The sequence below is a fragment of the Cherax quadricarinatus genome, unplaced genomic scaffold (genome assembly GCF_038502225.1).
Source record: "Cherax quadricarinatus isolate ZL_2023a unplaced genomic scaffold, ASM3850222v1 Contig3446, whole genome shotgun sequence".
NCBI lineage: Eukaryota > Metazoa > Arthropoda > Malacostraca > Decapoda > Parastacidae > Cherax > Cherax quadricarinatus.
Window position 1 is genome coordinate 9,051 of NW_027198472.1, and position 22,713 is coordinate 31,763.

The 22,713-nt window shown below is 38.6% G+C and overlaps 1 protein-coding gene across 1 annotated transcript in view; it reads left to right on the forward strand.

Annotated features, from left to right (window-relative positions):
• The first annotated feature begins 212 nt into the window (after nucleotides 1-212).
• The window catches only part of LOC138852023 (fibrillin-2-like), a 29,412-nt gene continuing 6,911 nt past the window's right edge, over nucleotides 213-22,713 (forward strand). The window contains exons 1-4 of the mRNA XM_070081638.1: nucleotides 213-519; nucleotides 4,901-5,046; nucleotides 11,017-11,125; nucleotides 14,117-14,281. Coding sequence (XP_069937739.1) covers nucleotides 228-519; nucleotides 4,901-5,046; nucleotides 11,017-11,125; nucleotides 14,117-14,281 — 712 coding nt within the window. The 5' untranslated portion in view covers nucleotides 213-227. The remainder of the gene's footprint in view (nucleotides 520-4,900; nucleotides 5,047-11,016; nucleotides 11,126-14,116; nucleotides 14,282-22,713) is intronic.

Sequence of the window (22,713 nt, forward strand, 5' to 3'; positions counted from 1 at the left end):
AGATGTACCTGTAATCTTGCATATTCATGAGACAGACAAAAGACACCAGCAATCCTACCATTATGTAAAACAATTACAGGCTTTCATTTTACACTCACTTGGCAGGACGGTAGTACCTCCCTGGGTGGTTGCTGTCTACCAACCTACTACCTCCATCACTTATACACACATTGTAAAATTTTGAATAAAAATATTATCAAGTTACTGTCCTAGCACTTAAATATATAATGTTCGAGTCATTTTTTTATAACTTTAATGTATTTGGTGTTGCAGACATCAACGAATGTGAACACGAAGGGGTTTGTCAACATGGTGTCTGCAATAATTTTCAGGGAAGCTTCCAGTGTATATGCGACCCAGGTTATGTGCTCACAGCAGACCGCTCCTCGTGCATTGACTTGGATGAATGTGTCCGTTCCCCCAATATCTGCAATAATGGCACATGCCTTAATTCCATGGGATCCTACCAGTGTCAGTGCTATCGAGGATTCAAGATTGGCCCTAACCGTGACTGTATCGGTAAGCTCATGCAGTGTTTTGTTTCAAATTATACATACATTTTGTCTTAGGTTATTGATGTTATGACTTACAGGATGCACCACAGGACCAACAGATACTGGCACAAATTATACACTGGTAGCTTACAACAGGTTATGTAATATCTCAAAGAACACAGAGGTACAATACCTTGACTGGATCAAACACAGATAGCCCTCACATAGGAGAAAGAAACTTATGATGATGTTTCAATCCAGTTTGGACAGTAATTAGTCATCATTAAGTTTCTTTCTCCTTTGTGTATGTAATATCTCTATAACTGGTATGTTGTGGCCAGTGTCTAGTTATATAATATCAGGTATGTAGGCTGAGTTTCATTCTGCTGTGAATCAGACCAGTATTAAGGATTTTCCTGACTATCTGACTATTTTGCAAGTTTCAAGATGGCCCCATTTGCAAAAGCTTATCCTGCTAACTCTGACTTTAAAGTGCCAGTATTTAAGACCCTCAACAGCTACAGTTCTTTGCACCTTATATCTGTCGTGGACTATTATTTAGTGATAGTTTGTTTCTTTGCCTTTTAGTTCCAAAACTATTATCCAGAGGTCTGAGGAAGGGTTATTGAGATGGTTTTGAACATGTAGAGAGGATGGAACAAAATAGAATGACTTCGAGAGTGTATAAATCTGTAGTGGAGGGTAGGCGGGGTAGGTGTTGGCCTAGGAAAGGTTGGAGGGAGGGGGTAAAGGGTGCGGCAGCGACCACAAAAATTCTTTATACCCTACGGGGTAGCCCAGTGGTGAGAGTCACGCCTCTCACCACTTGGGTCCAGGGTTTAATGCTGGAGCAAGGGGCTAGTGACCCCTTCTGTATAAATTACTAAATTTAAGAGGAACTTTCGTTTTTCTTTTTGGGCCACCCTGCCTTGGTGGGATATGGCCGGTCTGTTAAAAAAAAAATTTAAGATTACGTTTGGAAAGCTATTAATTAGATTAGGGACATGACTGAAAGATAATTGAGAGTCAAAGCATATCTATAGAAATGTACTTGATAATATGAGCTTTATTAGAGCACTAGGCATTTGTTATTTATATGCATATATTTAATCATTTAATACTTTAACCCTTAACCCTTTGAGGGTCGACAGGCCCTCTCCGAAACTCGTTCTCAGGGTCGGCCAAATTTCAAAAAAAAAAAAATTATTTTTTCTTATGAAAAAATAGAGTTTTTTTTTCTAAACATTATAGGATAAACAAAAAAAATTTACCATCAATACTTACGGAGATATGGATGCATGAAGTTTGCAGAAAATGAGCCGCGTATGGCAACAGCGGCGACTGCCGCTCACCCGGTAAACTTTGATTTACTTGTATTTGAAGGTTTGTTGTTTTTTTCACTATTTTATTTTTTCACATAACTTATGTGGCCTATGAGACCAAAGTAAGGTGCAATGTACATATATACACTCGTTGTATACAACACAATAAGCACACAAACATAATTATCAATATATTGTTTACAAAACTTGTTTACAAAAACAAACAATACAAAACATTGTTTATTATTATTGTTCTATAATATATATACCAATATACAGTCACTGAACATATTCCTATTAGTTCTGCAGCTTGTGGAACTCTGAAACATGGTGTCATACACAATGGTGTTTTATCTTTCTCCCTAATTCTATCTCTTTCAATCTGTCTCTCTCTTTCTATCTGTCTGTCTATCTCTGTCTCACAGGTACACATAAATACAAGTATACATAGTGTAAATTACCTAGGATAACCCAAGAAATCCAGACAAAGTGCTATACTCTGCTTGAAGATGTGAGTAAAAGTGATGACACAGTCTTGTGGCTCTCTGAGATAGAGAGCTAGACGGATAGACAGATAGACAGGGAGCTTGACAGACAGACAAATAGACAGACAGAAATGTTAGTGTACCAGTACCAGTGTACTAGTGTTCCACCCTCCTCCTCCTCTTCTTCCTCTTCCTCCTCTTCCCCCTACTCTTCCTCCTCTTCCCCCTACTCTTCCTCATACTCTTCCTCTTCCTCCTCTTCCTCTTCCTCCTACTCTTCCTCTTCCTCCTCCTCCTCTTCCTCCTCCTCCTCTTCTTCCTCTTCCTCCTACTCTTCCTCCTCCTCCTCTTCTTCCTCTTCCTCCTCTTCCCCCTAATCTTCCTCCTACTATTCCTCTTCCTCCTCCTCTTCCTCTTATTCCTCTTCATCCTACTCTTCCTCTTCCTCCTCCTCCTCTTCTTCCTCTTCCCCCTACTCTTCCTCCTCCTCGTCCATAGTGTAAATTACAAGGAGTCGGCAGCTGTCAAAGTGACATATTGGCTCATTACTCTTTCCCCCTCCGGCCTGTCAAAACAATGGGGTCGGATGCTGCTTCCCCTCCTCCATTCTATCTAATTATCTTTCTCCCTCATTCTATCTGTCTGTCTATCTCTGTCTCACAGGTACACATAAATACAAGTATACATAGTATAAATTACCTAGGATAACCCAAGAAACCCAGACAAAGTGCTATACTCTGCTTGAAGATGTGAGTAAAAGTCATGACGTAGTCTTGTGGCTCTCTGAGACAGAGAGCTAGATGGATAGACAGGGAGCTTGACAGACAGGCAAATAGACAGACAGAAATGTTAGTATACCAGCAAAAACAAAGGGAGGGCGATGTTCATCTCATCTTTTGGCATCAGCTCTACCCTCATTTACCCTCATCAAACGTCAGCACTTATCAGATGTTATCTCCCCTTATCTTGTTACTGTCATGGGTGAACATTTATTATTACATATTAATATTATTACCTATTATTATTATTATGTATTATTATTATTATGTATTATTATTATGTATTATTGTTATCATTACGTATTCTTCTTCTTCCTCCTCCTCCTCCTCCTCCTCCTCCTCCTCCTCCTCCTCCTCCTCCTCCTCCTCCTCTTCTTCCTCCTCCTCCTCCTCTTCTTCTTCCTCCTCCTCCTCCTCCTCCTCCTCTGCCTCCTCCTCCTCTTGCCTCCTCCTCCTCTTGCCTCCTCCTCCTCTGCCTCCTCCTCTGCCTCCTCCATTCTTGGAACAAGTTTGAAGAGCTTGTAGTTCATAATCACTATCATTATCATCACCAATGCTCACATCTGAGTCTGGGATTTTGGAAAATAGGAGTTTCCTCTTTGATTCTGGTACAACTGAACGACGGCCCAGCACCAGAGGTGGAAGGCTGTGGGTTGTCTGGGTTTTCCTCACTATTACCCATATTATGGTCATTAGTTTCGGTCAAAACCTCACCAGAACCTTGAAACTCATCTTCACTGTCACTTCCATCTGTATTAGAACTGTCACTGGGGAACAAAAGTGTCCCAATTCGCCGAGGAGTGAGGAACTTCTTACCGCAGGGCACGGTGGAAATTGTGTACTATGATGGCATTCCCACAATGCACCACTGGGTCCCAGATTTTTTTCCTACTGCGCACACCCACCACACAGACCCATTCTCTCACATCTAGGCTTATCAGCCTTTTCCTGCGAGATTTGAGGCCGCTAGAATTTATGCGTACTAGTACGTCAAAAACCCCTACGCGTAAGACGTACTAGTACGACCAAAACCCTCAAAGGGTTAAACGGTCCAAACAGATCGACGTTCAAATTCGTAGCTACAAAAGTAGATCTACTTTTTTTTACATATTTTCAAATATAACAAAAAAAATGTAGATAAAAGTTTTTTTTACACATTTTCAAATGTAAAACAAAAAAGAAGATCTACATTTTTTTACATACTTTCAGATGTTGAAAAAACGTATATATACGTTTGGACCATTTAAGGGTTAATCATGTATTACACATTTTCAGTTCATATCCCAAGGTACCACTGTACTTCATATTGTACTGAGGATTGCTCAACCATTTACTCATTACTTCTAAATTAAGATTCTTAAATTTCATTGTTTTAAATAGTACTAAATTGTAATACATCATATTGTAAATTGTTATAAACTAATTCAGTAGTGTAATTATTCTCTACTGAACTTCTGTACTAGACTTATTAAAGTCATATAGCATTACCTAATAATACTAATTTCTCTTGTACTTGCTGTAACTCATCCAGTGACCATATGAACTGTTATTGCCTTATTAATCTTAAGTTAATTTTAAGTTTGCCCAAAATGCTCCGCATACAAAGGGGCTTTTGGCATGTACACCCAACTTTTATGTTCCTTTGTACAACCATGTATCATGTGAAAATAAATTTATTATTATTATTATTATTATTATTATTATTATTATTATTATTATTATTATTATTATTATTATTAGGAGGAGGAGGCAGTAACAGAAATGACATCTCTATTCACATTTTATAAGCCACAAACTTTTGTAGTATTCTCTTTGTACAGATGTGAATGAGTGTCTGATCAACGTAGGTCTTTGTGTCAATGGTCGCTGTCGAAACACTGAAGGTTCATTCAGATGCGAGTGTGCTGATGGCTATACCCTCACACCAAATGGAGAGCAGTGTCGTGATATTAATGAATGCTCTGAGGTAGGTTGACAGATGTCTTATATGAGGTTTACCTCTTACTCAATTCCAGGAGTTTTATGTAAAATATTATCCAGTATCCAGTAGCTGGACTTGAGTCCTGGAGGTGGAAAGTACAGTGTCTGCACTCTAAAAGAGGGGTTTGGGATATTTGCTGTTTAGAGTGACATCTAAACTGTCTTATCTGTGCTCCTCTAGAAGAGAGTGATAGTGTGAATGATGGTGAAAGTTTTTTTTTTTTTTTTTTTTTTGGGGGGGGGTCACCCAGCCATGATGGGAGATGGCTAGTGTGTTAAAAAAAAAAGTTATCTTTTGTCAGAATTTCATTGAGCAGTGCTTGCCATAATTTGGAAAAGGGATGTTGCCCCAAGTACAGTAATTTCAGCTTTCTTTATCCTATGTAAAAAATCAAACAATCGCTAACTTGTGACGCTGATTGCCCCTCATTGCTTTATTAAGTTCATGAGTATTACAGTTACATTGCATAGATTCTTTTTCAGTCATTAATATTTGGTGACTGAAAATATCATCAATATCAGCAATGTGTGGTGTAAATATTATGCAGAAAATTCGGAGTGTGGAAATTAGGAGAAGGTGTGGAGTTAATAAAAGCATTAGTCAGAGGGCAGAAGAGGGGTTGTTGAGGTGGTTTGGTCATTTAGAGAGAATGGATCAAAGTAGAATGACATGGAAAGCATATAAATCTATAGGGGAAGGAAAGAGGGGTAGGGGTCGTCCTCGAAAGGGTTGGAAAGAGGGGGTAAAGGAGGTTTTGTGGGTGAGGGGCTTGGACTTCCAGCAAGCGTGCACGAGCGTGTTAGATAGGAGTGAATGGAGACGAATGATACTTGGGACCTGACGATCTGTTGGAGTGTGAGCAGGGTAATATTTAGTGAAGGGATTCAGGGAAACCGGTTATTTTCATATAGTCGGACTTGAGTCCTGGAAATGGGAAGTACAATGCCTGCACTTTAAAGGAGGGGTTTGGGATATTGGCAGTTTGGAGGGATATGTTGTGTATCTCTATACGTATATGCTTCTAAACTGTTATATTCTGAGCACCTCTGCAAAAGCAGTGATAATGTGTGAGTGTGGTGAAAGTGTTGAATGATGATGAAAGTATTTTCTTTTGGGGGATTTTCTTTCTTTTTTTGGGTCACCCTGCCTCGGTGGGAGACGACCGACTTGTTGAAAAAAAAAAAAAAAAATAGTAACATCATTAACACCAATACTTTTTAATTAAAAGTAGTCTCACAAACAGCACCTGCTATGATTACATTTGCAAGGAATTACCAAATATAGGAGTGTCTTGAGAATAAGAGGTAATCAGGCTTGATCCATGAAGGAAGAGGACAGCTCTATTTCTGAGATTAGGAGTTTATTATCTTTGGAAAGTATTATTTGTTTTTAGTGATTTACTGATTCCAAGGATTTGTGAAAGCATTGCATAAGCACCTTCTAATACCAGCTTTTTGTTTTGTACCATATATTACCGGCCATAAAATAAGGTTTTGTTTTACCAAGTAAATATGCCCAAACTAATACCTGATGAGTGCAAACCACCCAAAAAATTAAGAAATTATCACTTGTTCTGTGAATCACCACCATGTTCATATTGTTGGGGTATTGGGTTGTGATGGTTCTGAGCAGCTCTGAGAATGTGAATGTGATTTCTTCTTTGGGTCACCCTGCCTTGGCAGGAGATGGTTTTGAGTTAAATATGAAAGTTTCATTTAAGTAAAAAATATGAAAGAGTATTTCTGTAAACATAAGAATAGAGAAGCACTTAATTAATCTTACTTGCCTATACTAGGTATTTTTTCTCAAACACAACCCTTCTCATTTATATAAGAACATAAGACAAGAGCGCTGCAGAAAGACCACAGCCCTTTGCTGGGCAGGTTCTTCTCAAACCCAACCCTTCTTACTTGTACAAGGACATAACCCCTGAAGAGGGTTATGTTTTTGTACAGTGAAGGGCTCTTGATCCAAGTAACTGAATTTATCCTCCCTTGGATCCAACCGAAATGCTTCTTACTCCTCGAGTAATGCATAACATCTATGGGTTTAGCACTTCCTCCTGATTAGAATAATAAATAAGAACATAAGAATACCTTTAATATACCTTTGATGAGTTTCAAGAGTTTTTCTACTCCTGGAGCCTGGTCATGGCTCATCTGGTGCTAGCATGGTCAATTAGGCTATTGCTGCTGGAGGCCCGCTGCCCCACATATCCATCACAACCTGGTTGATCTGGCACCTGGTGAAGATACTTGTCCAGTCTTTTCTTGAAGACTTCTACACTTGTTCCAGCAGTGTTTCTGATATCTTCTGGTAAGATGTTGAATAATCTGGGATCACGAATGTTGATACAGTTTTTCCTTACTGTGCCCACTGTGCCCCTGCTCTTCACTGGGTTTATCTTGCACTTCCTCCCATATCTCTTGCTCCAGTATGTTGTTATGGCTGTGTGCAGATTTGGGACTAGGCCCTCAAGTACCTTCTAGGTATATATTATTATGTATCTCTCTCTCCTCCACTCCAGTGAGTACATTTTCAAGACTAAGTTTTTTTTTTTTTTTTTTCAACAAGTCGGCCGTCTCCCACCGAGGCAGGGTGACCCAAAAAAGAAAGAAAATCCCCAAAAAGAAAATACTTTCATCATCATTCAACACTTTCACCACACTCACACAATATCACTGCTTTTGCAGAGGTGCTCAGAATACAACAGCTTAGAAGCATATACGTATAAAGATACACAACATATCCCTCCAAACTGCCAATATCCCAAACCCCTCCTTTAAAGTGCAGGCATTGTACTTCCCATTTCCAGTACTCAAGTCTGACTATATGAAAATAACCAGTTTCCCTGAACCCCTTCACTAAATATTACCCTGCTCACACTCCAACAGATCGTCAGGTCCCAAGTATCATTTGCCTCCATTCACTCCTATCTAACACGCTCATGCACGCTTGCTGGAAATCCAAGCCCCTAGCCCACAAAACCACCTTTACCCCTTCTTTCCAACCCTTTCGAGGACGACCCCTACCCCTCCTTCCTTCCCCTATAGATTTATATGCTTTCCATGTCATTTTACTTTGATCCATTCTCTCTAAATGACCAAACCACCTCAACAACCCCTCTTAAGGTATTCCCACTAATTCAAATGCTTTACTGGCTCTTTGTGGGCCATAAATGATTTCTGTATTTGTTCAAGCTCTGATATTTCTCCTGCCTTGATTAGGACCATGAGCACTGAGCAATATTCCAAATGGGGGAGCACTAGCAATTTGAAAAGTGTCATCATTGGTATTATTTCCCATGTTTTGAAGGTTCTCAGTACCCACCCTGTCATTCTCCTGGTTGTCATGACCTTTGTCTTTTTATGTTCTTTGAGAGAAAGATCAGTTGACATAGTTATTCTTAAGTCTTGTACATGTCCCTTTCATTCTATATTATGATCCTCTTGAGTTTTGTATGCAATCTGTTCCTTTTGAGTTCTTCATTCTTTCCATACCTAAGCAGTTGCAATTTATTACCATTGAATACTGCAGTAGGCCTACTGGCCTACTGCAGTATTCAATAGTAATAAATGAATGGTAATAAATAAGTGATAATAAATGAAGTACTGCAGTAGGCCTACTGGCCTACTGCAGTAGGCCATTAGGCCTACTGCAGTAAGAACAACCAACATATCAATTCTGTAACCCACAAGTACAGACAGACAGATACATCAGGGTCTGCTCAGCCTGGCCCTCCAGGAAAGGGTTACTTTGTTATTCCCTTGTAAGTACATCCTCACTCTTGAAATTTAAGGAAAGGATCCAGAGGAGGAGTGGAAATTATGAATGGCAAACAGTATAGATAAATTGATAAATTGGTGGAACTATTTGACGACACAGATACATACAGTATAGTCCACAGATCCCTCATGAACAAGGAAACAGAAGTTTCTAACCAGTTCACGTTAAGATTCTCCAGAAAACACCTCATAGGGTATAATTGTGTTACCTATTTCACCTCTTATGCTTGTCCTGCGCACATATACAGTTTCTTTAAATATGCAAGACCAACAATCCTCTCAATCCCATCATGTTCATCATAGGAAGTGCACTATACAAACTAGCAGGGAAACTTGCTAGATACCTTTGAAAACCTTTAGGAATCATAAACCCCTCACATATCAGGCACTTGGGGAAGCAATTGTTCAGACGTCATGGTTGCAGCTTGCACAGCAAGAAATTAGCAAATTTAGACGTTTCTTCTCTGTTCACTGCCATTTCCTTAGAAATGACTTCAATTTCTCCAGACCCACTTTTCGCCCTGCATGAACCCCTCCCTCTTCCCTCTTCTGCCCCAGAATTGTATCAATTCAGGTACTTAGCTTCATCCTTAATGTATCTTTAATTAGAATTTTACATTGAATTACTGGATACCTTCAATGCAGTATAAACTAAGTATTCTTATTCTCATGTACTATATTTGTCTCATTGTCTAGTAATTTTAAGTTAATTTTAAGGCTGCCAGAAAAGCTTTGCATAACAAGGGAATTTCTACAAAGTAGTTTATACATGTCAGTTACCATAACTGTGTACTGTGCAATACTCCACTTTATCAAAATGAAGTTGTTTGTTTGTTATTGGAGGAAAAGGAGGAGGACTGCTCAACAAACTGAAAATCCTCAGCATTAGGAAGAACAACAGTTTTTTTTTACGAAGTATACAGGAAACCTACCAGTAATGCTGATTATAACCCATTGTTATTGCCACCAAAGCATGAAAATTGAGAGGAGTTCTTTCTGGCTTCCTTCTCAAAGTCCTTAGAATATGGAGAGCAGAGTTCCAGAGAGATGAACAACTACTGTCTGTGTGAAAAGTTTCCTCATGGGATATGAAACCACTGTGTTGACTGCTGATGCAGAAAAAGCATGATTAACTCCCATCTGTGAAGCCTGTAAATCTACTCTAGTTTTATTCCTGTGTATAACACCCTCCAGGTTATGCAAGAATATGACTATTTGAAGGAATGTCAGATTCAACTCCTCCCTTTCCCATCTCTCTTTTTTGTTGTCTTATGGCCAGTAATACATAGTGGTTTTGTTTTAGCAGTACAGGAGGGCCTCACTTTACAGCATTTTGCTAATGCAGCAGTTTTCAGTTATACCCACTCTTTATTTATTCAGTCTACCTACAGTAAATATATTCTCTTCTTACTATAAGCTAAGTATGAAAATATTTAAAGGTAAGTAATGTATGACTGTATATGCATTTATAAGGCCTAGTTCTGTTGCTTACTTAATATATGATAGTGTAAACATGTTATCAGGCTTTTATATGCATTTGAAAATAAAAAAAAAAAAGGCTATTTTTCACTTTATAGCTATTTTTGCTTTACATCAACAGCCCAGAACTTACCTGCTGTATAAGTGGGGCCCTTCTTGTGTGCTTTTTTCATGATTTTCATTAGACTGGTAAATATTGTAGCACACTAGCACAGTATATCATTATGTTGTCTCCTTGAAGACTAGGCCTAGTCTTTACTATTTTACTCAGATGTATTTTGTGTCAATGGATCTCAGCATGCTTTCTGTTTGAATTCCATGACCCAGTATAGGAATTACAAAGTGTGTGTATAGCAGAACACCAGTAATAAATTCATGGGTCACTACTTGCCAGGTTAGACCTATTTATAATCTTCTGTGAACAAGCTCACTTGTGTTCTTTTGAGTAAATGTAAAAAATTTGCTTGGGCATGTGTTCATGTGTAAATAATAATAAGCTCAAGCTAATCTCTTGAAATAAATTTTGATTTTCTCTTGAAATAAATATTGATTTTATCTTGAAATAAATTTTGATTTTTCTCTTGAAATAAATTTTGATTTTCTCTTGAAATAAATTTTGATTTTCTCCTGAAATATATTTTGAATACTGAAAGTATTAAATGTATATTTATTTAATCTTTTGCATATGCAGCGAGATGATGTGTGTCCCGCCCCTGGACGTTGTCAAAATCTAATGGGATCCTTCATTTGTGACTGCCCAGAAGGATTCATATTGGCACATGATGGAATGTCATGCATTGGTAAAGTGTATATTGTATGTAGATATTCATGTATAACTGAACAAATGTTTCCATAGGTATTGATTCTTGAAAGAACAGTAGTGTGGTCATACTGTTCAATAGAGACCATTGTACATATACACAAATAATAAACAACACAAAATTTTATTTTTAAAATGTATATTACATGAATGTAGATTGCATTCATAAAAGGGGCAGGGGTGGGGAAAGATAAAGGTCAGGAAAAGAGGACAGAGATAGAAACTCAAAACTAGAATGTGTGAAAAGGGAGGTGAGCAAGCGGACAACACTAGGACAGTAGGTAGTACAAGCTAATACTATACATGATTTCACTTATATATGACAAATCACAGGTGGTAAAAAATTATTTACTTCTCTGTGTATTGTATATATTTTTGTATTTGTCCATTCAAAAATAAGTCTGGGAGAAATTGTGGAATAAACCCAGTGAAGAGTAGGGAAGGCATGAGTACAGTCAGAGAACATTCTCAGCATTCAGTAATTCAGAACTCTTTAACATGTTACCAGCCGATATCAGAAATATTGACAGAATGAAGATAGAAGTTTTTAAGAAGAAGCTTGACAGCTTCCTTCTACAAGTGCTGAATCAGCCAGGCTGTTGATGGCTTTGTGGGCCTGCAGATTGTTAGTACAAGCATTGTAGTTGGCCAAGTGGTCGGCAGGAAAGTCTGACTTCAGACCAGGCTGCATGGTTACAAGACCACTTGAAACATTACATTTAAATCACAGTAACAGTACAGTGCTCTTACATTTGCTGTAACCTTAGCCATTCTATTTTTACAAGTGGCTTAGTTTTAAATTATTGTTTAATTCACTAGTTTTAAATATCTTACTTCATATAATGTGGAAGAAATTTTTTATGATAAAGGGTGATGTAGCTAGGGTTCCAGAAACATTTTTTTTTTTTTAACATGTCAGCTGTTTCCCACTGAGGCAGAGTGACCCAAAAAGAAAGAAGAATCCAAAAAAGAAACAAAAAACCTTCATCATCATAAAGCACCTTCACCATCATTCATACATAATCACTGTCTTTGCATCGGCACTCAGATATGACAGTTTAGATGTCCCTCCAAATAGCCAATATCCCAAACCCTTCTTTTAAAGTGCAGGCATTGTACTTCCCATTTCCAGTACTCAAATCTGGCTATATATTAAAATCACCAGTTTCCCTGAATCCCTTCACAAAATATTACCTTGTTCACACTCCAAAAGCTCGTCAGGTCCCAAAAACCATTCATCTCCATTCACTCCTATCTGACACGCTCATGCATGCTTGCTGGAAGTCCAAGCTCCTCGCCCACGAAACCTCCTGTTTAATATGATTTACAAATTGATGGATAATCCAAAAGGTTAACTAGGTTTTTAATTTTGTTATACAGTGAATCATGCATCATCCAGTGCTGATGAGGAAAGGAGATTCCCAAAATGCCAGCATTTAAATGATTTTTATAGTCCCTATTTTTGCACAGCCTTTTTTTTAGTACTATTTTCAATAAAAAATTTTCTCAGATATCTTTTCAACAAAGGCATTGAGAGTTTGTGTATTTAAGGATATGTGAAGAGTTCTTGCTTGTTTGGTATTACTATTATTATTACTAGCAGAGGTAAGTGCTAAACCCAAAGGGTCATACAACAATGCACATTTGGTAGAGGTTGGTCAAGGACTGTATATAATTACGATTTTGTTAAGCTGATTTATATACCCAAAGCTTTCTCAGTTTTTTACTAAATAGTACATTGATAGCTTCCATATATTCATTTTAAGTATGTGTGGAGAGTTCCTGTTTGTTTGGCAAAGATTGATTAAGAATTATGTGTATTGGTTAAATAAAATAAACTCTCATAATGCAGAGAATATTTCTGAATAATCAGTTGCCAAATAATGGATGATTTACTCATTTTATTTAATAATGTGTTTAAAAAATATATACTTAAAAAAAAAAAAGACTACATAGAGCTTTTTACATTTTCTGTTTTTAAAGGAATTTTAAATTAAAATGCATATTTTTGTAAGTACAGCCTCTCAATTATCGACGTACTCATTTACCGACGACTCGGACTTACAATGGGCTCTCTGACCAGTATGCATACCTAAATATTGTATATCAGAGCTGATTTCCTCTGTTCTGTTTATTACAATATACAGTACTACTCTACTGTGTAAACATTTAAAAATATACCAGAAATGTTATAAATGGTGCAAATGTGACATTAAAACAATATCAGAGATGGTTGGCACAAACCCACTACCATTATAGTATGCTCCTCACTTAGCGATGAATTCGTTTACCAACGAGGTCTTAGGAACGGAACTCCATTGTTGTTAAGTAAGGAGTGGCTGTAATTACATGAGTCATTATAGTTTTATACCAAAAACAGAGATCACCAAAGTACTGTTAAACATACACGAAAGTTGTTTATCACATACAGCCTCTCCTCACTTAGCGACATACTCGTTTACCGACGGGCTCTCTGACCAGTATGCATACCTAAATAATGTATATTAAAGCTGATTTCCTCTGTTCTGTTTATTACAATATACAGTACACTACTATTTAAACATTTAAAAATATACTAAAAATGTTATAAATGTTGCAAAGGTAACATTAAAACAATGTCAAATATATTTGACACAAACCCATTACCATTATAGTATGCTCCTTGCTTAGTGACGAATTCATTTACTGATGTGGTCTTAGGAACGGAACTCCGTCGTTAAGTGAGGAGAGGCTGTACTTTTATTTGTTTATCCTATATTTCCCTATATATTTTGATGCCGTTCTCTTTCAGCAGTACTGTATATGGTTGCCTATTGTCCCTTCCCACAATTAAGAAAGTTAGCTTATTATACTTCATGGATCCAATTGTAGTACAGAATATTGATCAAATGTAAGATTTGTGTGTACCAATTTTCTAGCATCATGAAATGTATTTTATTTTTTAGAACATGATATTTTATTTTTATTTCAGATGTTGACGAGTGTACTACCGTTGAGAATATTTGTGAAAATGGAGAATGTATTAACGGGCGTGGCACTTTCCAATGTGTATGCCCTCCTGGTTTTGAAGTGAGTCCTGATGGCACAAAGTGTATTGACCACCGCCAGGAGGAGTGCTATGAGAGATATGAGCAGGGTGAGTGTACAGATGCCTCTATCATTGTATTATATACGTAGTATATTGCAATACAGTTACAAACAAGCGATCTTAACAACACAGAATATGGAGGGCTAAGATGATGGAGGTGGTACTGGAAAACTTCATGTACCAACACGTCAGGGACACTACCAGAGAGAGAGGAGAGGATGAACCGACGAGACTGGACCTAGTATTCACCTTGAGTAGTGCAGATATTGAGGACATCACATATGAAAGACCCCTCGGGGCCAGCGACCATGTGATTTTAAGATTTGAATACACAGTAGAGTCACAAGTGGAGGGGAAAGCAGGACGAGCCGGAAGAATAAAGCCACACTACAAGAAAGGAGACTACACAGGCATGAAGAATTTTCTGCATGAGGTTCAGTGAGACAGTGAACTGGCAGGGAAGTCAGTAAATGAGATGATGGAATGTATGACAGCAATATGCAAGGAAGCTGAGGAGAGATTTGTACCCAAGGGTAACAGGAAAACGAGAAAGCCAGGATGAGCCATTGGTAGAGAGGCAAAAGCCAAGTGTGCTAGAGAATGGAAGAAGTAAAGAAGGCTAAGTACACAAGAGAATAAGTAGTAGAGCTAGAAATGAATATGCACAGGTTAGAAGGGAGGCCCAACGACAATATGAAAATGACACAGCAGCGAAAGTCAAATGTGACCAGAAGCTGTTGTACAGCCACGTTAGTAGGAAAACAACAGTCAAGTCCAGGTAATCAGGCTGAGGAAGAAAGGAGAAGAGATCACAAGAAACGACCACGAAGAATGTGAGGAACTCAACATGAGATTCAAAGAAGTGTTCACAAAGGAGACAGAAGGGACTCCAGAATGACGGAGAGGTGGGGTACACCATCAAGTGTTGAACACAATACATACAACCGGGGAAAAAGTGAAGAAGCTGCTAAATGAGCTAGGTACCTCAAAGGTGACTGGACCGGATAGCATCTCTCCATGGGTACTGAGAGAGGGAGCAGAGGCGCTCTGTGTGCCACTAACAACAACCTTCAACACATCTATCGAAACGGAGACTACGTAAGGTATGGAAGACAGCAAATGTAGTCCCAATTAAGCATTAAAAAAAAAAAAAAAAAAAGGAGACAGACATGAAGCATTAAACTACAGACTCATGTCACTGACATGTATAGTATGCAAAGGCATGGAGAAGATTATCAAGAAAAGAGTGGTCCAACACCTCGAAAGGAATGAGCTTATCAATGACAGCCAGCACGGTTTCAGGGAAGGGAAATCTTGTGTCACAAACCTACTAGAGTTCTATGACAGGGTGACAGCAGTGAGACAAGAGAGACAGGGGTGGGTAGATTGCATTTTCTTGGACTGTAAGAAGGCTTTTGACACAGTTCCACACGAGAGATTAGTGTAAAGGCTGGAGGACCAGGCAGGGATAACAGGGGAGGCACTACAGTGGATCAGGGAATACCTGTCAGGAAGACAGCAGCAAGTCATGGTACGTGGTGAGGTGTCAGAGTGGGTGCCTGTGACGAGTGGGGTTCCATAGGGGTCACTCCTAGGACCGGTGCTGTTTCTGGTATTTGTGAATGACATGAAGGAAGGAATAGACTCCAAAGTGTTCCTGTTTGCAGGTGATGTGAAGTTGATGAGAAGACTACAGTCTGAGACTACATTCTGACAAGGACCAGGCAGAACTACAGAGGGATCTGGATAGGCTGCAGGCCTGGTCGAGAAACTGGCTCCTGGAGTTCAACCCCACCAAGTGCAAAGTCATGAAGATTGGGGAAGGGCAACGAAGACCGCAGATAGAGTACAGTCTAGGGGGGACCACTGATTACAAACCTCAGTCAAGGAAAAGGATCTTGGGGTGAGTATAACACCAAGGACATCTCCTGAGGCGAACTTCAACCAAATAACTGCTGCAGCATATGGGCGCCTAGCAAACCTAAGAACAGCATTTCGAAATCTTAATAAGAAATCGTTCAGGACTTTGCTCACTGTGTAGGTTAGGCCCATATTGGAGTATGCAACACCAGTTTGGACCCCACACCTAGCCAAGCACGTAAGGAAACTAGAGAAAGTGCAAAGGTTTGCAACAAGACTTGTCCCAGAGCTAAGGGGCATGTCCTACGAGGAGAGGTTAAGGGAAATCGACCTGACGACACTGGAGGACAGGAGAGATAGGGGAAATATGATAACGACATATAAAATACTGAGAGGAATTGACAAGGTGGACAGAGACAGGATGTTCCAGAGATGGGACACAGCAACAAGGGGTCACAGTTGGAAGTTGAAGACTCAGATGAATCACAGGGATGTTAGGAAGTATTTCTTCAGTCACAGAGTTGTCAGGAAGTGGAATAGTCTGTGAAGTGATGTAGTGGAGGCAGGATCCATACATAGCTTTAAGAAGAGGAATGATAAAGCTCATGGAACAGGAAGAGTGACCTAGTAGCGACCAGTGAAGAGGCGGGCCCAGGAGCTGTGAATCGACCCCTGCAACCACAACCCTCCTGGGTTAAAAATCCAAACAAAATCTTATCTTAACCCATATTGCAGACATGGGTTGCCACTGATACCTTCTGCCTGGCCTTAGAGAATTTCCCCTTCTATCTGTTGCTGTCTTGCAACATTGCATATCTCCTGATATTGCAAGAGAGTGCAAAAGATCTAGAACTAAAGATTTCCATCCCCATGTGGTTTGTTCTATATATAGTATATATGGCTGTGCAGCTAAATTTGCTAGAACCACATTTGAAATAATCAAGCCCATCAGATATGCAACTATCTTTAGTTGGCATATACAGTTTAATTACAGCTGAAAACATAACAACTAGCCGACATGTGCAAGGTACAGTAAGGATGTAGTCGTTTCTGAAGGTTTGCAGTAAGGTAACTGCAGAGGATTTTCTTGTTTGTAGTGCCACTTTTAATTGCAGAAACCATTGCAATTTTTTGTATATCTTTTGATAGCCTAATAGTACTTAAACTAGTGCTTTGGGAAGCTGTACATGCAAGAAAATATATTGTACCAAGTAATACATTCAGTGAAAATCTTAATATTAAGTATGTTGAATGAGACACTTTGCTTGATGAAGACACCCATATACCATATTTGAAAAAGAATCTGAAGCAGTTAGAGACTTTCATTCATTTCATGGAGTCCAGAAATTAGTAAGACTCCACCACAAACTTAAACCCCAAAATGTTGTACAGTATTTAATAAAGGCATAAAAGAGAAAAATAAATATATTTAACAACTGTCTGTGTTTCAAGCACTTTTCGTCACATAAGGCTAGGTAATATGTATCAAAATAAGGTTACTGAGCAAGGGAAAGGGAAGTGCGAAGGAATGAGGCTGGGCAGCTGAGCAAGGCAGAGGGAGGTGTGAAGGAGTGAGGCTGGGCAGCTGAGCAAGGCAGAGGGAGGTGTGAAGGAGTGAGGCTGGGCAGCTGAGTAAGGCAGAGGGAGGCTTGAAAGAGTAAGGCTGGGCATTTGAGCAAGGAAGAGGCTGAGTAGGTTTAAGCAGTTATTAGTTCAGTATAGAGCATAAGTATGGTTATTATGATATTAAACATAACTTTCTGTAAAATGTTTTGAAGTTTGGTAGGGTTGCCTGTCTTTTCATTCTGTCTCATGAATATGTAAGATAGCAGGTAAATCTTACGAAATACAGTCGAACCTCAGTTTTCGTATGCCTTAGTTTTCGTACAGTTCGGTTTTCGACTACTCTTTTTTGTCGAAATTTTTTCCACACCAAACTTGTCTGCCTGCCCATGTGACTCAGCCACTCATTTACTGGAATCGAGTGCCAACACAAAGCATTCCATGCATTCGGGACTCAGTCTGCCTTTCTCGTTGAGTGAGCATCACCTCGCATGTTCATCTGAAACATTTCGTAATAATCCATTGTTGTTTGTGCTTGTTTATTGAGTGCGACTGCTAAGTAAGCCACAGTGGGGCCAAAGAAAGTTCCGAGTACCAGCCCATTGATGAAGGCAAGAATTCAAGAAAGAACTTGTAGCAAAGTATGAAAATGGCGTACACATGGCCGATCTTGCCAGGATGTACAGGAAGTCTGCATCAACAATCAGTTCCATCCTGGTGAAGAAAAAAGAAATCAAGGAAGCTGATGTTGCAAGAGGGGTAAGTGTGCTAATGAAACAGAGATCACAAACAATTGAAGATGTTGAGAAGTTGTTGGTGTGGATCAACGAAAAACAGTTAGTGGGAGAGTGTTTTGGAGGCGATAATTTACGAAAAGGCAAGGCAGTTGCATGCAGATCTCGCAAAGAAAATGCCTGGAATGAGTGCTGCTGTTAGTGAATTTGAGGCCAACAGAGGTTGGTTTGACAAATTCAAGAAGTGAACTGGCATACAGTGTGGTAAGGCATGGCAAGGCTGCAAGCTCGGACAAACGTGGGGAACACAGGGAAGAGCTAACAACTGAAGAGCTGCAAGACCTTCAACTGGAACAGCAACAGACTGCAGCTGAGGAAATTGCTTCAGAGGAGGAGGAAGAGAGAAGGGAGAATGTGCCTTCTTCAGTGATTAAGGACATGCGTGCAAAGTGGAATGAGTTGCAAAGCTTTGTGGAGAAATATCACCCTAACAAAGCTTTTGCAAGATGTGTCTGTAACACGTTCAATGACAATGCCTTGTCCTATTTTAGGCAAATCTTAGAGACACCAGAAACAGACCTCTCTGAACAGATTTTTTTGTGCGACAGGGGTCCAGTGACTCTCAAGTCAATAAAGGTAAAAGTGATGTTAAATGTTCATTTATCCATTTCGTTAGTCACTTATATTTATTTCTCATTGTTTTCTGTATGTAAAACTATAGTTATTCTCTATAAAATGTATTTTTTTTAATATTTTTGGATGTCTGGAATGCTTTAATTGGATTTACATTATTTCTTATGGGAAATGTTGCTTCAGTTTTCGAACGATTCGGTTTTCGTCAGAATTTTTCGAACAGATTAATCACGAAAACCATGGTTCCACTGTACATAAGATGGGAGGTAAATCTTATGAACTCCTACTTGCATTCACTATACTGTACACATAGCATGACTTTGCTGTGTGTTTCTTAATAGTTCTTAATTCTGTGCTATTTTCTTTTCCTACCAAGGCAGGGTGGTCCAAAAAAAAGAAACATATTCACTACTGGTCATTCATTAGCTGTTTTTCCATAGATGTATGGACATTAGAGTTGAGATGTTCCTCTTAACTGTAATATTCCCATCCATCCTTCATAGTGGAGGCATTGCACTTCCTACCTTTAGAGCTTAAGCTCCTTCTAGCCAGTTTTCACTGAATCCCTTCATAAATATCACCTTGCTTACACTCTAACAGCCTTTGATCTATCAAAAACCACTAGTCTCTAACAGCATGTGAACTGAACTATGAAAAACCTCTAGTTTATAAGCCAAAGCCATAAACATGAGCTTGTAGTTTTGGCTTATAACCAATGCTCATATTGCCATACAAGCAGAACATATACACTATTTATATTTGCAATGTTAAATAAAATTAAATAAAGTTAAATTGACTTTAGATAGGTTAGGTAGCATTGAGCTATAATACTTGTATATTCTGCAAATTCATTGAGCTATAATAGTTGTATATTCTGCAAATTCAAGCAAGGCTAGGTTAGGTTGCTTAGGTTGTTTTGGTGCAGAATTAAAAATTTGCATAACATGGGAGAAAATGTTGAAACAGTTTTATTTTTAATAAAAATTTAGCCTGTTTGATTGCACCGGCTGAAAAAAAAAAGTGTGTGTGTCTGTGTGAATATCATACAGAGAATTTGGAGTGTAGAAATTAAGAGGTGATGTAGGTCGCCAGGGGTATAATTTTGAGAGCTGAGAAGGGGTTATTGAGGTGGTTTGGGCATGTAGAGAGAATGAAGAGGCATAGGTTTACAAAGAGGGCATGTAAACCTTAGTGCAAGATCAAAAATGGTTTTAGAAGTGTTGGATGAAGGGAGTAAAGGAGGCTTTGAGCTTTTGAGGCTTGAGCATTCAGCAGTCTTCTGTAAGTGTGTTAGATAGGAGTGAATGAAGAAAAGTGTTTTTTGATAGACATACTTTGGGAGGTGCAGAGTTACTGAAAGATTATCCAGAGGGCTGAGGAGGGGTTGTTGAGGTGGTTTGGTCATTTAGAGAGGATGGAACAAAATAGAGGACTTGGAGGGTGTATAAATTGGTAGTGGAAGAAAGACGGGGTAGAGGGTGTCCTAGGAAAGGATGGAGGGAGGGGGTAAAGAAGGTTTTATGTGAAAGGGGGTTTGGACATCCAGCAGGCATGTGTGAACATTTAAATAGGAGTGGAGGCAAATGCTTTTGGGGCCTGATGAGCTATTGAAGTGTGAGCAGTATAACATTTGTGAAGGGGATTCAGGGAAACTAGTTAGCCAGATGTGGGAAGTACAGTTCCCGCACTCTAAAGAAGGGGTGGGAACATTTGCTGTATGGAGGATCATCTGAACTGTTGTATTGCATGCCTCAGGCAAGACAGTGATAGTGTGAATAATGGTGAAAGTGCTTCTCTTTTGAGTCACCTGCCTTGGTGAGAGATGGCCAGTGTGTTAAAAAAAGAACATTAGTAGTGCGACAAGGGTAACTTTCAAGAATGGATTCAGAGGAAAGTGGTTAGCCAGATTTGAGCCCTGGAGGTAGGAAGGATAGTGCCTACACTGAAGGAGGGCTTGGGATACTGAAAGCAGTGGGGTAATCTGATTGTGATGGCAGCATTTCTCTGGAACAACAGCGTTTGAGAGAATGATGTTGAATATGTTTACTAATTTAACCACTTTGCTGTCTGAGCTCAGCTCACTCATATAAGCAGTGAGCAGTAAAATTTGGCCTAGATATGAGAGAATGGGTCGATGCAGTAGGTGTGCACCACATAAAAAAAACATTCTGCCCCACGCAGTGCATAATGAGAAAAAAATTGCAACAGTGTTTTTGGTTTAAAATAGCGACTTTGTGGTGTATTTTTGGATGGTTTTTATGACTGTTTTCTTGGTTTCTTGATATCAGTTGATAGAAGGGAAGATATACTACAGAAATAGATATGATTTTGATTGATTTCCAGGCTGAAAGTAGTTTGAAATTGAGCTCAAAGTATTGGAAATATTTGATTTTTGCCGATATCCTAGAGTAAACAAATCACCTCGCCTGTCCAATACATGTCCAGCTGGTCAGTCTAATATGTGTTCATGAATATGCTTACATTATATATACAATTATTACAATAATGCATAGCAGTAAATCTTAATAATAATAATAATATTTTATTTCAACATAATACATATTTGTACAGAGGAATATAATAGTAGGGTGTACAGGCCAAAAACCCCCTTATATGTGAAGCATTTTGGGCAGACTTAAAACAAACTTAAAATTAATGAGGCAATAACAGAACATATGGTCATTAGGTGAGTTACAATGAATACAAGAGAACTTGAATATTCTATTAGGTTGTGCTATAATGGCTTTAATAAGTTTTGTAGAGAAGAATTACAATTTTGTTTATAACCTTAGGTGGACATCATATATTTTTTTTTGTGTGGGTCAAAATTCTTTGTGCGAATAAAAATTCAAAATGGAATTCATGTGTAAAGCCTGAGAACATAACAGATGAACAGAGGAAATGTTATTTTAGTGCCAAGAATGCCTACATTGTTTATTTTGGACCCTGTTTGGAAATTGGCAAATTTTGAAATTTGTGTTTAATTGGCCAAGTTACTAATCACTTTGTTGGGTAGTTGAAATAGTTGATTGGGTGGTTTCTTGTACTAAATCAATAAAATGGAAGACATAGTAGCAAAATAGCCAAGAATTTGGTAGACTGAAACAGTGTAATTGCCCTAAAATAGGACTCAGAGTGGGCAGAATTGCCGATGTGTAAATACTGCTGAGACCGCTAACTTTGCAAGTGTAATTCTATGAGTTTTCCATGAAATTTTGCACCTTTGGTTTCATTACCTTAGAAAAAAGATTCGCTATCAATTCATAAGAAAAAAAAAAAAATTTTTAAATTCTTGAATACTGTGGACAATTTTTTGATCAGTGGTCTGAACACTTAAAGGGTTATGTAACCCTTCCTTGGTGGGAGATAACTGTTGAGTTAAAAAAATATTGTGTGTACGTATGTCTGTATCTATACACACACGCGTGTTATACCTATTATTAAGCCATGTCAGGCAGACAAGCCGAATTGTATTAAAAATATATTTGTATTTTAAATTTAATCTTATGCATTGATGTATATTTTCATTTACACGAAAACCACTTCTTACATATACTTGACGTTACCCATGTTCTCTTGTTAGAGCGCCAAATTATAGAGAGATTGGATTTGTAGAAGTTCTTCATAGCTCTTGGCATTTCAGAGTGGTAGACTAACAGGGACTGAAGCTTGAAATCCCCTGCTGCATTG